Source organism: Bacillus rossius, chromosome 1 (genome assembly GCF_032445375.1).
Source record: "Bacillus rossius redtenbacheri isolate Brsri chromosome 1, Brsri_v3, whole genome shotgun sequence".
Lineage (NCBI taxonomy): Eukaryota > Metazoa > Arthropoda > Insecta > Phasmatodea > Bacillidae > Bacillus > Bacillus rossius.
In genome coordinates, this window is record NC_086330.1 from 334,932,447 (window position 1) to 334,950,517 (window position 18,071).

The window sequence follows — 18,071 nt, forward strand, 5'->3', positions numbered from 1 at the left end:
TTTGTTTTGTCACCGAAACTACACATAAGCAAGCACATAAAGATAACAATAGGGCTTCTTTGGTTTTTATAAGGTGCTAACAATTACTTTAGTTTCAACAGAAAGTGCAGTTGTACGAGAAGGTGCCGGCATAACCTCTTCCAGACTGCTAATCAGGTCTCCGGCACACCGCTTGTTAAGACGAAACCACTTAACAAATTTGTTGTCGTCCAGTTCAAACGCATCCTTCCGTTCTAGGAATCGACGAGGGTTTCTAGCTGCTTCTATTTCAGCTAATTCAAGCTCTTCAATGTCCAACACATCCAACCACTCCGCCATTTTCACTGTTTTCGTGACTTTTCGCATTCGTAATGGTTATCTCATTCGAGTTGGACCCCTCGGTTTCCATTCCGAACACTCGAGTCGCACACGAGTAAACTGGAACAGTTCGTGCATACCAAAGCATCAAACCGATCGGAAAAGACCACTCGGCTGGCAACTCGCATACGACTTAAAACTCCAGCATAGGGCCCCTGCTCTAGGTAGTGTTCAGCGTGCTGCTCAGCCCTATCCTATACGCACGCCCGGTTGGGCCAGCGTCAACACACAAACACCGGAGCGACCAGAGTGAGCACCGATGGTTGAAATCAATTTGTTTATTAAGGTCTGAGTGCTTGCCAAACAGACTTGGATCCATGTTATGATGACACTATCCAAAGCATTGACATGCAGTTAACTAAATTTTAACTACGCATAGATCAACTACGGAAATCATATTGATTGGATGACTCAGAAGGTTCAGACAGCTAAAACCGAAAACAGGGAGATATGTGCATGCTTAAAATAAAAAAATAATAAACACAAAATATAAATTACCTAGTTAAAGCATTATAGAAATGAACAATAACATTTTTAGAACCTATCTTATTATGTTAGTTCCTCAATATAATTATGTCTCTTTGATATAACTTACAGGAAAGTTTACCTGTAAAAGTGATACAGTATATATATATATATATATATACATATATATATACATATATATATATATACTGTATCAATTTTACAGGTATATATATGTGTGTGTATCTGTAAGAAAACTTAAACTGCTATAATAGGAACATAAGTAACAAGTATTAAGAATAATTTGGTACATTTAAAGGATAAATTTTTGATTTAATTTATGTGTATAGACTTTAAATATATGTGCTGACCTGAGCGCTATCGTCCTACTGTATTAATTTGTGGATATGTGTTGACTCTGAATTTTAATTACTATTTTGCATTTCAAGAGTTAAATTCCTTAATCTATATAGTATTAAATCATTGAGGGATTTTATTAGTAGTTTACAGTTGCCATCCTTATAACCATCATGCCACTTTTTTATTTAATCTCACTAGGTATGTGATATAATAAAACATTAAATAATAGCCGATGAACCGAGATACATTGTTGTTTAATCTCTGGAGAACTTCTCTACAGGGAATAAACTAGAGGGGGGTCGGTGGTGCTTATGCCCGGGCGATGGTTTTTTTTTTCCGTAGTGAGGGTTTTTTTTTGTACTAAACTGGTAGAGTAATTTGTTTTTACATTAATATCTTACTGTAAGAACGCAAAAATATTGTTGGAGGGTAGATGAACTGAACTATTTGTATTGAAATATACATACATGTGACGTCGTCCAGCCGAAGGCCACCCAAAGCCCGACCTTCACCCTCCAGTATCCGACCCTGCTAACGGAACGCACCCCTAGCCATGGCCCACCCGAGTAAGGCGAGCCTCCGATGCCAAGGTAGAACCAAGGGCCGTGTCTAATTAATTAAACACCTCGACCTCAGTTCATTAACAATCAAACATAATTTAATAGTAACTTCAATATTAATTAAAACCCCCGCCCAAGGAAAGTGCGACGCAGGAGTGCCCGAGTCACTCACATTTGAACTTTCCATAATGAGTTTGTGAGTGCCTCCTTTGCAGCCTTCAGCCTTAATTAATTATAGTGTTGTGTTAACGAAAAAAATTATCTCCCCGTTTTTTTATGTATAACTATATAGCCACTGGAGCAGACAGCAAGCGACGAACAGTCTCTGGTGTGACTCTGAACATTTAAACTTAATTTAAACAAATTAATTAACAGTAATTATTAAAGACCATCTGCCAATCAGATTAATTAAGAATAATGAATGTATGAATTTAGAGCTGCTCTCAGCTTATTATTATTGAAATAAATTCCGAATAACGAAACTAGCAACTTTGGCGCGAGAGAACGCCGAGGCCCTCCCTCGCGCCAAGGCCAGACGCCAGTACAGAGCGACTCGCGGACCGGGGCGGACGTGTGTTCCTCGGGGAGCCATCATCCTTTGTTCTACACTCAGCAGTACTTCTGGTAATTATAGTCATCAACCAAACCTATTTTATTCGTTTACGTAAACTCCCCGTGCGTCCCCGGTTCTTTTACGGTGTAGGGCCTAACCCAACAGCTTAACTTTAAACTCCCCTCACGAGACATTATGCGGCGTAGTTCACATTACGGTAAGGGCCGACTCCCGCTGAGCTGGACCTTTCACTGCGCATGCGCGAGTTCCCGAGGACCGTCGAGGGAGGGTAGGGGGAGGGAGTGACTCCGCCCGTGCCCTTGTCCGTCGCGTCGGCCCGACTTACACGAACACGGTATCGTACCCACGCAGTTGGCCAGTAGCAAAGTAAACTCTGTACGAAGAAATAACTCTTCGCCGCAGCTTTGTGCGGGCAACACTCAAGTATATAATACCTTTTGTATGTATGTGAGCTCATCTCGCTCACTCTAAGTTGTACGCCTATTGTTAAGAATGTAAAGAGTAAGGCTAAGTATATAAACAAAAAACCCGCAACGACAAAAGGATGGCAAGAAAAAAACTAAGTTATTTTAAATGTAATAACTATTGAATGAGATTTCTCTATTGGGAACTAGGATTTCGTCAGCTTTTTCCAATACGCCAATCGTCTACAAAGGAAACGTAAGTTATTTAACAAGTTATTTTACAAACACGAATAACAAACTTTACTGTCAATTAAAACAAACAAGACAGACGCCCGCACACAAATAAAATAAACGCAGCAAAAAGGTAAACCCGGGTCCTGAGATACACATTTTGAGCATTTGGCATTATCGGAAAGGATTTGTTATGAATTAAGAAGGCGGACACTCCAGAGAAAAACGCTAGAAAGTTGAGAGTTTAAAAATCGTTATGTTGCGGTCTTGCGCCGTTCTTTGTTTAGGAACCACCCCATCGTTTAACTGTTGTTTAATTTCTGGAAAACACGGTTACCATCTAGAACGCCAGAGTCGGGATTCGAAACCGTTGGCAATTAGTTTTGCAAAGGAATTTTTGTAAAAGTTCAAAAACATTTATAACTATGTATAACAGGGAAGTACGGTTAAAATTGATTTGAACGCGACTCACCTATTCCGAGCTCGAGTCTGAGTTCAGACATTCGGCCGTTTCTGTAGCGCTAGATCCTGTGTCACCCGAAGAACTTTCGCCATATGATGAGTCAAGATTCACTATTATCTAGTCGATTTCGATGTCCACTATTGCATCGTTCTTGAAATATTCGGCTTCAATGTTTTTAACGTGATCACAGCACTTTTTCCACTGTTCCACCGTATAGGAACATAATAACTTCTCACACAGCTTTCGTTTATCATCCAAAGATATAGATATTTCCTCGCAAACTTTTGCTTTGAAATCTGCCTACACTAGTTCAATCGGATTCAAATCCGGGTGGTATGGAGACAAACGAATGGTGTCATGGCCACACTCCTCTATTATTTGATCCACTTTGAATCTTTTTGTGCTTTGGTGGGATTTTACCAAAAGTGGCAAGTCGGCTTTGGTCATGTGTGTAGAGAATTTAATGTTGTTGGCTTTTAACCAGTCTTGGATGCCAGATTTCAGAGAAGTGGTCGTAGGATTTTTATTTATTTGGACATTGTGGTAGCTGGCATTGTCTAGAACTATGACACTATTTTCAGGTAAATTTGGAAGTAGCTTCTGTCTTACCCAGGTAGAAAAATTTTGGTAGTTCATGTCATCATGATAATCACCAGACTTTTGTTTTGATTTGAAAATTAATAAAGCATTAGAAACGAAGCCTTCTTCTCCACCAGCATGCACGATTATCGAACGTGGCCCCTTGCCAATTGATTCTGTTACACCTACTTCAGTGCTCGACTGCCAGCAGAAATTAACGCAATGTGTTGCATGTAGGTATGTTTCGTCAACATACACGATATTTCTACCTGCATTTCGATATTTACGAATTGTTTGTAGATACCTCCCCCTCCAAGCAGAAATTTCCGGCTTTTCTACCAAAATCTTTCTTTTTGATTGGCATTTCTTCCACCTAAATCCTATACGTTTAAACAAATGCCGCAAGTACTCTCTACTACAATTTAAAACTCCGCCCTCTCGTAATGCCCTGGTCAGTTTCTTTAATGTTGGAATTGTTTTTATAACGGTGTAAAACTCGTGAATTTTCCGCCGTATAGCGCCGCACGTAAAGTCATCTACTTCGATTCTTTTTTTTCGCTCCATATTCTTTCCCGTGGGAGTAGAAAAACAAACTATTTTTGCTTTTTACTTTACCTTCTGCCAAAATTCTTTTTACAGTTGACTGAGAAACCCTTGTTGCAGCACTTGTTGCTTCGACAATGTTGTACTTCAAATTATGTAATCGCTTTTGCTCTTTCAAATGTGTCACCACATTGTACAAAATCTCCCGTGCCTGTCCCCGCAACGGCGTGCCACTTAAAATCCGTGACTTATGACCCAACGTTGATGCCATGGATAGCGTTGGATCGTGTAACTAGGACCGCGAGCTGACGGCACCGGGCCACTGTTTCCCGGAAGCGAGCGACAGCTCCACTGGCCCCCACCCCCGCCAGAAGCTTCGGTCACGTGACTGCCACCTCCCTCCCCAGCTCTTCCAAGGTTCTTTTGTAACTTGTGTGGTTATACCAATGAACTTACATTCAATGTCGAGTGCACAGGCACCGACGACAGCTACGTGTAAAGCTTTGCACCTATTTTAACTGCGGGCCGCGATTCACACAGGTGAATACGGGCGCCGTCAAATTAGCAATTTTCGGGATTGGCCGTCTCCAATCAACCTCCCCCTTAACCTCGGCTGGCGTGAGGGCTTAAACTAGAGACAGTGCGTCAGAGCGCTCATTTTTAACCAAGTGTAATTTTGTAGGGTAATTCCTTGGGCGCCGTGCAAGTGTAGGGTACTGTAAGTGTAATTGCGACTGTAATTGTCGAGCTGATTAAACGACCACTCCGCACACTCCGTGCGCGACGTGTCATCGACAGTATAAATCTCGAATTCGTGTTTGTTATTGTATTGAGCCTCCCTATCCCATCTAGGAACCAGTGTATTATGCTCTACAGGGTCTATGATGTGATACCAGCTAGCCCCCCCCTCCCCCCCCCCCCCAGAACCACGAACTTCGCTGACGGTCCTAGCGGGCCACGCAGGGGCAACGCACCCACGAAACCCAAATTTGGTTAGACGCTGAGCTAACCTGGCACCCTCCCGGACACAATTTGAATCAGAACCAGTGTTCCCGCTAGGATACACGCCCGGTCTCGAACACGAGAACCCGGACGGCGGCACATGTAATTCGTCTAGTATTTTTTAATGGGTATTTTTCGCACACTTTAAAACTTGCGATGTATTTAAAATGAAATGAATCTAAATAAATCTATCTATTAACCATCTAAGTTGAATAGCGAATATATTTCGAATAGTTAAGTGGAATTAATATGTGGTGGAAAAATGATGTGTTGGAAATTTTTTTGCTTTGGTTGAATAAAAAAAAAGAGGAGGTGGGAGGTAACACCAAAATGAGTTCTTGTTCCACGTGGAAACTAGTCTAGTTATGTCCCTGCTTATCTAATAATCCAGCCTTTAAAAGAACCTTTGAATTTTACCATAGGTAAGCAGAATGTTCATGTGTTTCTCCTATTGAACCATATTTATTTTAGAAAGTATAAATATTCATTAATGACTGTTGTGTTGACCGATTGGAAGATTGTTACCTAGGATGCTAATTATCTGAATTCTGTTTTTGGTGTACGATTTGAAAACTAAATTTTTTTAATTACTAGTGTACACCAAAAAAATCATTTTGAAATTTTTAATATATACGTACATTACATTTCATTTGAAAAAAAAAACATTTTGTGATAATTACTGTTTCTCATGCTTTCCCATTCCCAGCTGTTCATTTCCTACATCATAGTATCTTCTATATTATTTTTTATTTGTAATATTTTTTAAACAATTACGGTCAAGTACAATATGTGAAATATTATTTGTGTTCTACTTTATTTCAGCTGTACCTTGGATTTGTCCTAATAGTTGTTATAATTTTAACTACCCTTTTTTCGTATTACCAGGAGAATAAAAGCTCGAGGATAATGGATTCTTTTAAGAAATTGGTTCCCCAGGTAAGAGATGTATTAAGGAACGTACCTATAAAGATCGCTCAAAAAGTTAGAGATTTTTTCAAAATCAATGAATATGCTGTTGTTGGGGTTTATGAACCTCTAGATTTGTATGACTTATCCACACAACTTAATCATTCCTATGCAGAAAAAGTGAATGAAAACATTCTGGATACAATTCAACTTGACGTAACATTGTTATTGTAAAATATTTTATGTCATATATTATTATAAAAAATATGATTAATATTAAGGCAGTCTGAGAATTAACAGAAATTTTCAGATTATTGTAGAATTTCAGTGAGACAACAGAAAAACTCTGCGATAAGTAAAGTTTAGACATGAGTAGACATGTGTTATAAATTAGATCATCTCATACAAAATTTTCCTGGAATTAAGTTATGAATTGATAAATGAAACTTTTCGTGATGTTTTTTTCATCTTCTTCAATAGTTTGCTCGTTTTCATGCATGTACCCCAGGTTATCACAATACTAAATTATATCAAAATTGATGTAAAATATGTACCATAATTTTTTATGCACGATATTATTCATAGGTTTATAGCCTACTTTTTTCCTCATGAAGTAAAGTGTCAGTCGAATAAGTAAAGTCATAAATAATATGTTCTATAAAGTGATGTAGTTGATGTTAACTCATGCTTGCTTATTGGACTGAAATGTTTCACAGCACGCTACAGTGGTGCGTGGTGGCGAGAAAATGTCTGTAAAAGCAGAAGAACTGGTTTTCGGCGACTTAGTGGAAGTGAAAGGTGGCGATCGCATCCCAGCAGACATCCGAATTATTAAAGCCAGCAATTTTAAGGTCGACCTTTCGTCTCTAACCGGAGAATCGGAACCTCAAAGTCGAAGTACAGAATACACCGACCACAACCCGCTAGAAACTAAAAACCTTGCCTTCTTTTCTACAAACGCAATTGAAGGTATCAGTTCAACTTTATATCCTAAGAGTTGTGAATTTATTGTATGCTTTACTTTTAGTCATAATTACATATAATTATTTGTCTCGGTTAGCAGTCAACTTTACTTTAGGTCATAAAGTCAATTTTCACATTAAAATAGTTACAAGAACCGAGTTGTTTAAATTATTACCTTGTAAATACCTTAAGATAATTTGAATATTCTCGGAGAAGTACGCTATTTTGATGCACAACAATTTCAATAGCGTAAAAAAGGGCGTATGTCGGCATATGGTTAAAAACTTACATGCAGCATTCCTCATACTTTTACATTCTTTCATTCAACTATACATACAGAATGTCTGGTACTTTAGTATTTTAAATGTGTTTGCTACAGCCATAAACACCATTCATTTATGGTGCATTTCTTTTTCAATGGTTGGCCCTATTTCATGGTTGAAGACAAACCACCAGTTCCAAAACTCTCTGTGACCATGTCCACCCGCTTGCAATTGTGCTTTAATAACGAGATGGCAAGTGGACCTGAACATAGGTTTGCCTCTCATTTTGAACACCTAAGCTCCTCTTTAACCAATTCCTCACCTCAATATACTTATTAGACAAAATTCCGTCTGTTTTAGTAAAAATTGTGTTTAGATAGTCATACATTTTTTTTTTAATTAAGAGAGGGTGTTTTTTTTTTTTTTTTTTTTTTAAGTAAGAACCGTTTTGAAATTAGGCCGCTGCAGCACTGCGGTCGGCATTTCTCGTATGTGGGCTTTGTATAAACACTGTTGCCAAGCCACAGACGCCATTACGGAAACATTCGACCGTGTTTACGTTTTTTGTGAGTGTTTAAAATGCCTTCCGCCGATTGAGAATCCCACCGAATGTGAAATTCATTTTCTTGGCGCTAAAGGTGTGAAAATTGCTGAAAATCATCGTCAGATCAGTGAAAAGAATGGAGATAACATTATGACGGATGGAATGGTACGGAAATGAATAGGAGATTTTAAAGATTTTAATGATGAAGAATGAAGTGGGAGACCTTTTGTATTACTGAAGATTTGGTGCAGAATGTTGCCAAAAAAGTGAAAGTGAACATACATTTTACGATTTTATCCTTATCTGTTGAGTTTCCTCAAGTCTGCAGTGGTTGTTAAATCAAGCGGCAGACTTTTGAGTTTGGGATTCAAAAGCTGGTCGTAGGATACGATAAGTGTCTTAATAATGGTGGATATTAATAGAAAGTATATCAAGGTAAAGGATTTTATGTAAAAATAAAATTGTTAAGAAAAGTCTACTTGTTTTTTGAGGTTATACTTTTTTAGATGCGTTACGAAAATAATTATGAGAATAATTTTTACAATGCGCGCGCAGCATTCAACAAAATTTTACTAAATGAAAAGAGGCCACATACAATTAAAATTATATATGTGCTTTTAAGTTGTATACTTTAGTGATTGATATTGAATACTGGCCCATAAAAATTGCAAACATTTATTTATTAATTATGAATATTAGTGATTAAAATGTTTTTATAAACCATTTTATCTATATTTTCAAATGCATTTATATAAGTGAGGTTATGTTCCCGTATGTAAAACGATGTAAAGTCGATTGTAAGTTTCCATTCTCGCTGGCAGGGAGTGTCTATGGAAGATTTAGTGGTTTCCTGGCCGTTTTCATGGGAGTGTTTGTGAGGTTATGTTCCTGTATGTATAATTTGTTTGAATTATAAATAATTACATTATTATTTTTTAAAAAATGATAAAATTAGAATATATGTTCAGCATATATATAATTTATTAAAATTTATGTCGATTATTTTACTAATTTCAATAGTTAATTTTATTGATTTAATATTGAATAATGAGAATTTATTTAAAAATGTATATTTGATTGAATTTATACTTTAAAAACCATATTTATAATATCACACCAGTCCTTTTATTATTTTATTTGCATGAAAAATTAAGGTTAATTTTTTATTACACCAAGTAATTATAACTTTTAACACGCGTAGGCTATATAAGTAGGTCTACTTGCACCCATTAAAAAAAATTCCAAATGGCACTTACTAGAAAAAAACACATCTCGTATCTGCAACATGGCAGTTTAACCCAGTGGTCTAGGGGTTAGAGCTTCTAGCTGATGAGCTTAAGATTCCTGGCCATGCTAGGGATCTTTTTACTTGAGTAAAATTACTTTTTCCGGGTTGACTCTTCACCTACATTCTGCGGGAAGCAATGGTGAACCTTCGCAGAATCACACTGTCTCTAGGACCTCAGGTGCGCTTCTGCTTTCACAAACAGGGAGATACTTGGGATAACCACACTTGGCATAGAGCAATAAGATCTTGTAGTTCATTAGGTACTATCCGAACACTTGAAATTAATCTTTGAAACAATGAATCTTCTTCATTCGAAAACACAGCTAAATTATATCATCTATCAAGTTAAAATAAAATCATAAAAAGTAGTTTTGTGGCTTAATGTCTTATTGAAAATACTACGTACTTGACATATTACTGGATACTAAAAGGTTTTATTTATTTTATGAAAACTTGAATAATATTTAGCGTATTTACAAATATATAAGGTTTCTTTCCCTTATGTAAATGGATCATCGTTATTCTTGGCACGCCCTAGAAAGTCTCGAGCCCATGGTATACATTCAGCTCTCGGGTTTTAAAATTCCCCATGTCCCAAGTCAAAGAGAAAGATTTTCTCAACCTGAAGTACTTTCACATTGTACACTTTACTAAGTACATGTAGGACTGTAGAGTCTATTATGGTATTCAAATGTACCACGAGATGGTAAGGATCACCAGGAACTTCCCATCTGGTGTAGGGATAACAGAAGTTTATTTTGAGCATGGTCTCCATTATGTTCAATTGAAGGCGAGACTTCTGTAAAATACCTTCTCATAGGACATCTACTCCATCTCCCACACCACATCGCTACCATGAACACAGACTCACATTTACATTCGAAGGTGTTAGTGTGATGGATCAGAATCACAACTAATAGAGAACCTGGAGTTTAAGCATAGGAACGAGGTCCGACGGGTATCCACGTTACCGTGGTAGCGATCACTCTCAGTGTAGTTCGCGGATTGCTGTCTCACCCTTTGACAGGTTTACCCTCAAGGTCGTCACTCCACTTCTTTTTCATCCAACACCTCGTAAAGAACTGGCATCGGAATCAGCACAGACAGTTTTAACCACATTCCCGCGAACCAAGTACTTCCTTATAATATATGCTACTGAAGCATGAATCTCTGTTTATGGAAACACCAAGCTTTCCCTTCACATGGATACTCGTTAGTAGTGTATAATAGTATTTTCTGGCACAGGCGTCAGGCGGTGGTGCCTGGTGCCGGTCCGCCATCTTGGATTGTGACGTCACGGCGGCCATCTTGGATGACCGTGACCTTGACCTTTGACCTAGACCCTTAACCTTTAAATTAGCCAAAATTAGCCCAAAATTCCTCTAAATTCGCTAAAATTTCCATTTTTTTGGAAAAAAAAACTACGCCAAAAAATTTCAAAAAACTCCACAATTCAAAAATGAGGATTTCGAAAAACCTCAAAAGTCGTTTTGCCTTAGAAACCACGAAAATTCCTAAAAACGGCTTAATAATCCATGTCGACAGCCTCTGATAAGCAATTTTTTTTAGGAATAAGGATACCATGATAACCATATTGGATTATGACGTCACCGTTGCAATTTCCGTCACGGCGGCCATCTTGGACTCAAAAATTCCTCAAAATTCCTCAAAAATGGCTCAAAATGACTCAAAAATTCCCGTTTTGAAGAAAAATTTCCCGTTTTAGTCCATAAAAATACAAGAGGCTGAAAATGTCCATATAGAGGCTTAAGCATCCATTTCTACAGCCTCCGATAAGTCTCTGACGTCATCATGGATTATGATGTCACCGTTGCAATTTCCGTTACGCCCGCAATCTTTAACTTTTTTATTTATTATCCGATTTTAATGAAAAAGAATTAAAATTTATAAAAACATTTTTAATAAAAATTTAATAAAAAATATTAAAAAACATACATTTACGGCACGGAGCTCGGAGTCCTCGGTTCGAACCCGAAGAGGGCAAAAAAAAAAATGGTGACCGATCCTTCCCTTACTGTGGCTGCAGGCAGACTGACCCCCACCACTTTTTACCATGCATATATATACAGGTAGTATGACGTCATGTCCACCATCTTGAAATTTGTACGCCATCTTGTATGTTGATTGATTCCGCCACTAAACGTGACTCACTGATGTCTTCCCACGAATTTCTCAGTCGCTGTATGTCTTCCTTCAGATCATTAATCAGTTTCACTTCAATGTCAACGAAATACTCTGCGACTGAATTATTACACTCTTTTCATTGATGCATCCCAATACCTTGTACCAAAATACTGTCATACATAGGCCTTGAAAAGAAGAAAAGTAATTTTTAAGACCCATAACTTTATTGTATGCTTTTGGTTCTAAGCTTGACTTAAACCCAGTTAATACTCGTTCTAAGGCCTTTAATGCTCCTGGATAGTGCTTTGCGATGGGAACTACGGCTTCAAATCTTTCGTACCACCTTGTTTGTGATTTTTTTTATAGCGAAAGTGGCACTTCAGAAGTTAAAATATTCCATCTTGTAGGGATATGTACGACAAAAGTATACATTGTTTCCAAGTTTCCAAATAAGGTCATAATTTCTGGGCATATTTTTACTGCATTTACTCCTATTCTGTTTAAGGAGTGAGCTTCACATGGAGAATAAAATGCCACATCATTTTTCTCTAACAGTCTTGATTTTACTCCTTTGATTTTTCTTCGCATGTTTGATCCTCCATCGTACCCTTGATCCCTGCAGTCCTCAAGAGGGGTATTATTTTCTGCTAAAACAGTTAAAATTTCATTAGTAATATCTCCTCCACTTTTTTCGTTGCAGTTAACGAATTTCACAAACCTTGTTTTTATTTAATATTTCTTAAGAGTCTTTATTTTGAATGACAGTAGTATACGAATGTATTTCCGGGCGCAGGCTTCAGGCTGTGGAGCCGAGAGCCGGCTCCGCCATCTTGGATTTGTGACGTCACGGCGGCAAAAATTCCTTAAAATTCCTCAAAAATGACTCAAAATGACTAAAAATTTCCCGTTTTAAGAAAAAAATTCCCGTTTTCGAGGGAAAAATTCCCGTTTCGAGGGAAAATTTCCCGTTTTAGTCCTTAAAAATCCCAGCGGCTAGAAATGTCCTGATAGAGGCTTAAGCATCCTTAACTCAAGCCTCAGTTAAGCCTCTATCAGGATGTGACCTTGACCTTTGACCTTGACCCCGACGGCCATCTTGGATCCACAATCTTGGATGACATCATTTCGTTTTCTCGAACATTCCGGCATTGTGTTATCCGCCATTTTTAATTATGACGTCACCGTTGCAATTTCCGTTACGGCCGCCATCTTTAAATTTATTATCCGATTTTAATGAAAAAATTTAAAATTTATAAAAAAAATTAAATAAAAAAATTTTAATAAATTATTAATAAAAATCATACATTTACGACACGGAGCTCGGAGTCCTCGGTTCGAACCCGACGAGTGCAAAAAAAATAAAAATGACGACCGATCCTTCCCCCGCGGTGGCTGCAGGCATACTGACTCCCTCCACTTTTTTTTTCAAAGCATATATATCGTCAGGTAGTATGACGTCATGTCCGCCATCTTGTCCTCGTCTGCTGGAAGCCATCATCAGTGTATCATCGGCGAGAGTGCGCTGACGCCATGTTAGTTTAATTCTTATCCGCTAGAGTGCAGTAATCATTTATTATTGCTGTGACACCCAACATATTGTCATTTGGCCGCCATCTTGAAAATCCATAATTATTTAGCTAGAAATTAGGGAAAAATTCCAAAATTCATTAAATAAATTTGTAATCTATATACTGATCGATTAGGTCGACTAAGGTCCTTGGTACGATCTAGGACGATGCAAAAAAAATTAAATATAACATCAATTTAACATAATAGTAACAGGTTCAAGGAATTAAACACCACAAGTTCTTTTACAAACATAATATTTATTACATAATTTCTATTCTACTACAGGATCATTTGCGAAAGCCAGAAATCTTATAATCATTTAGTTCCGCAGCGGTGTGAAATGACTAATTCATAGCTCCAATCGGTTTATACTAGACAGAGTCCAGCCAGAACCTTTACAGACATAGTCCACCTCTTCTTGACAGAGTTTCTGGATACCGTTTTTAACAGTTTGCTTCACATCGTTAGAACTGTAAATTACTGCAGCCGATGTCTTGAATGCACACTTCTTCACTTTGTCATCGAACGGATATGGCTTTCCATATATACAGTCCAACCACAAGTTATATTTCAAAGGTCCGTTTGTTGCTACATCATCAGTAAGCTGATTGATTATGTACTCTCTGATATCATCAAGAAAATTACAAATGTCTTTCTACTCACCTAACGTATTTAAATAATAATAGTAGTCCTTCAATGTTCCACGAAATGCAGACTGCGCCAAGTAGAAGCCATTATCGTTCACTTGTAATGCGCTGAACACAATCTTAGGTTTATTTTCCTGTTCAGACGTCATACCAATCGGTTGCTGCACATCGGTTTTCTTGCTTGTACGCTCACGAGCCTTCAACCTAAACCGAGGAGTCGAAATTTCTACAGGTAGTTCAGCAGTAGGCACACGGACTTCACCTTTACAGTTTTTTGCATGTCTTCGCAAATTATCAATTCGAGTAAACCATTCATGACACTCATCACATCGAAACTTCATGCGAGATGGATTCTTCGTGCATTTGCTCCGCTCATGTCTTCGTGCATCATGAGCAAATGCGAACGACGTATCACAGTAGCTGCAAGGATACCGTGGTAATGAAGACGAACCTTTCAGACCCGATCCAGATACTGACGTTGCCGCAGTTGCACCATCTCCAGGCATACTCTTATGAACATCAATGCATCGTTGTTGCGCCGAAACCTTTATTTTCTGCCGAACAGCAGGACCTTTGCATGCCTTCATGTGCGTTTTCATATTATCTTTTCTGGCTAACTGCTTATGACATTTCTCACAAACAAACATTTTACGATATAGGTTCTTGGCACATTCTCTATTCTCATGTCGTCGAGCATTGCTGTTGTTTGAGAAAATCTTGTCGCAGTAACAGCACCGATGTTCGTTAGTTGTTGTCGATTCAGCATCCATTGAAGTCTCCATTGATGGCGAACCAGCGTTCGCCGAGTTTCCCTGTGCAGCCAGCACTAGCAGCATTAAAGTCTCTTCTGCTGGCGGTACCACGTCTGTTGAAGTCTCCTCCAGTGTTGACATCGACGTTGCCAACAGGATCTGCTCCACCATCGTCGACGCAGACGTCATGGTTCCCGCAGTCGATGGTACAACCTCCATCGAGTTCGTCGTTAAAGTCGGTAACGATGCCATCGAGTAGGCAAGAACAGGTAATTACGTGATTAATGCACCAGAAGAAACAAACTAGGTGATCCTTACACCGACGACGTCAGTAACAAACTAAGAATCCTGTTGCCTAGAGCTCGCTTATATATACATGCACCGTATGGAACAATACGCTAGTCAAATCAAGAACCATTTACAATAATACTAGAGTCAAAACAACATTAAAAATAGAAGGACCATCAACGAAAAGGCAGCACATTTGGAAGCACCGACAACGAAAAGGCAGCACATTTGGAAGCACCGGCAACGAAAAGGCAGCACATTTGGAAGCACCGACAACGAAATGGCAGCACATTTGGAAGCACCGACTACGAAAAGGCAGCACATTTGGAAGCACCGTCATCGAAAAGGCAGCGCATTTGGAAGCACCGACAACGTAAAGGCAGCACATTTGGAAGCACCGACAACGTAAAGGCAGCACATTTGGAAGCACCGACTACGAAAAGGCAGCACATTTGGAAGCACCGACAACGTAAAGGCAGCACATTTGGAAGCACCGACAACGAAAAGGCAGCACATTTGGAAGCACCGACAACGAAAAGGCAGCACATTTGGAAGCACCGACAACGAAAAGGCAGCACATTTGGAAGCACCGACAACGAAAAGGCAGCACATTTGGAAGCACCGACAACGAAAAGGCAGCACATTTGGAAGCACCGACTACGAAAAGGCAGCACATTTGGAAGCACCGACTACGAAAAGGCAGCACATTTGGAAGCACCGTCATCGAAAAGGCAGCACATTTGGAAGCACCGACAACGTAAAGGCAGCACATTTGGAAGCACCGACAACGTAAAGGCAGCACATTTGGAAGCACCGACAACGAAAAGGCAGCACATTTGGAAGCACCGCCAACGAAAAGGCAGCACATTTTGGATACATCATCGAATAAGGAAGCACATTTGGAAGCTCCATCAACTAAAAAAGGCAAAAAGGAAGCACAAGTTACGAGATCTAAGTCTTAGTAAGAAATCATAATACAAGAAATAAAAACATTACATTCTTATAATTTAAATTATTTATTTTATTGCTTTACATTATACAAATGCAAGTAAAACAAGTCAATATTGTATGTAGCCAGCATTCCTCAGTTCCTTGAGTATGAAGGATATTTCTTTGATGCACGAATAGTTTCCTGCACAAAGCGAACCATGTAGAAGTCTTAGCCGGTCAACCAATATGTTTGGATCTTTCCATGATGTGTAATCATTCTCTTCTACCACCATCTTCCTTGCACCTTTATAATAAATATTATGATCTCTGGTGTCTTCCGTTTTACCACCAACCTCAGGATAACTTTCATGTTTGAGACGGTGATCATCACAAGCTTGATCAGATTTATTTAATATATCAAGGTCGTTTCCATCGTTTCGGTCTCAGGACACCGCCACATTCTTCGATCTTGGCAGCTTTAGGTGCTTCATCATAGTCTATGTCTTTGTCAACAGCCTCAGAGTCACTGTAACAATCACCGTAGAAGGAATCGTCTTCACCCAATTTACCGTAATAATTCGATGTTGATGATGTTGAAGTGTCTTCATCGTCTTCATGCTTCCTTTTTAGGAGTCCATCATTTTTACAAAGTAGGAAAGATCTACTTGAATTCGGCTGGAATATATTCTCACTTTTCACGTTAAGGATTCTTCCATTGTCTTCATTCTTCTGTAAATCATCAACCTTCTTCAATTTAAGTTCTTTGTCGAGATCGGAAGAGCCAAGAAAATTATTGTCGTAATGCAGATCACTCTTCCTTAGGCTATTAGATTCATCGTTGTCCTCTAGCTTGTACGCAGGCTTGGCGCTACAAGTTCTGCCATGTCTTTTTAGGCTCTCTCTCCGTGTAAACGACTTGCTACATCGAACACAACTTATCATATTGCGCAGTGGATTTTTAACACAGTCATTCTTCTCGTGTTGTCTTTTATTCTTTCTCAAGATAAACTCTTTACTGCAAAACTTACACCTATGTTCTTTCGATACAGCGTCAGATCCCAAATCGGAATTCATATTAGTTACTGAGACTAATGTCAGATACCAATTGAGTGTTTTAAATTAGATTCAATACTTAAATAGAAATTTTTTCATATTTCATCAGCGAGAATTAATATATCTCATGCAAAAGTACTTTATGCATGTAGTTCTGCTTTTCAACAACAGATGTCGCCACATGTTGCTTGCAGGTAAATAATATTTAGTTATTTTATGCGGGATGCGGGATGCTCACTAACGATCGCAAAAGAAGGATGGCTTCGTTAGACTCCAAGGAAAAGGAAGTTCGTCTTGCATGTTGGTGCTCCACAGATGTCTCATGGCGTAATATTAATTTGACTGAGTAATGAATGATATTTGTTAATTCCACCTGATAAAAATATTGCAAGTTTTGATTTAGTAGCAGAAATTATTGAATTAAATGTAACTCCAAATAAAATGACATGTCTCATTAGAACAAAAAAAAATCCATGCAGAGGGCGGTTTCTCAGAATAGTCAGAAACACTTGAAGAAACCACAGGAATGATTGCAAGAACACGGGAAAAACCATCATAATATTGTAAAGAATAATAAGGAGCACACTGAGAAAACCACTATAATATTAACAATAATAATCGGAAGCACATGGAGAAAACCATCATAATATTGACCAGATTAATCGGAAGCACACAGAGAAAACCACCACATGTTTTCTTTGATATCATAAAATTACAAGAAAAAATATTTAAAAATAAAAATAAATTAATAAAAAATTAAAAAAATAAAAAAATGCATAAACAGTTTCTGCTAGCTTGTAAACTTATCATTGTTGAGCAAAGATAGAGTTCTTGTACAAGCCAGAAATTTATGCATTTTTTTATTTTTTTTAATTTTTTATTAATTTATTTTCTCCGTGTGCTTCCGATTATTATTGTTAATATTATAGTGGTTTTCTCAGTGTGCTCCTGATTATTCTTGACAATATTATGATAGTTTTTCCCGTGTTCTTGCAATCATTCCTGTGGTTTCTTCAAGTGTTTCTGACTATTCTGAGAAACCGCCCTCTGCATGGTTTTTTTTTGTTCTAATGAGACATGTCATTTTATTTGGAGTTACATTTAATTCAATAATTTCTGCTACTAAATCAAAACTTGCAATATTTTTATCAGGTGGAATTAACAAATATCATTCATTACTCAGTC

At 38.1% G+C, this 18,071-nt stretch overlaps 1 protein-coding gene across 3 annotated transcripts in view; it reads left to right on the forward strand.

Moving 5' to 3' along the window:
* The window catches only part of LOC134528080 (sodium/potassium-transporting ATPase subunit alpha-like), a 96,101-nt gene that overhangs the window by 10,487 nt on the left and 67,543 nt on the right, over positions 1-18,071 (forward strand). Inside the window, exons 4-5 of one of the 3 annotated variants that reach the window (XM_063361328.1) lie at positions 6,361-6,474; positions 7,161-7,413. In XM_063361328.1, coding sequence (XP_063217398.1) covers positions 6,361-6,474; positions 7,161-7,413 — 367 coding nt within the window. Of the gene's footprint in view, positions 1-2,288; positions 2,367-6,360; positions 6,475-7,160; positions 7,414-18,071 lie in introns of those variants that run through there. The other 2 variants (XM_063361329.1, XM_063361330.1) reach the window with 2 other exon arrangements.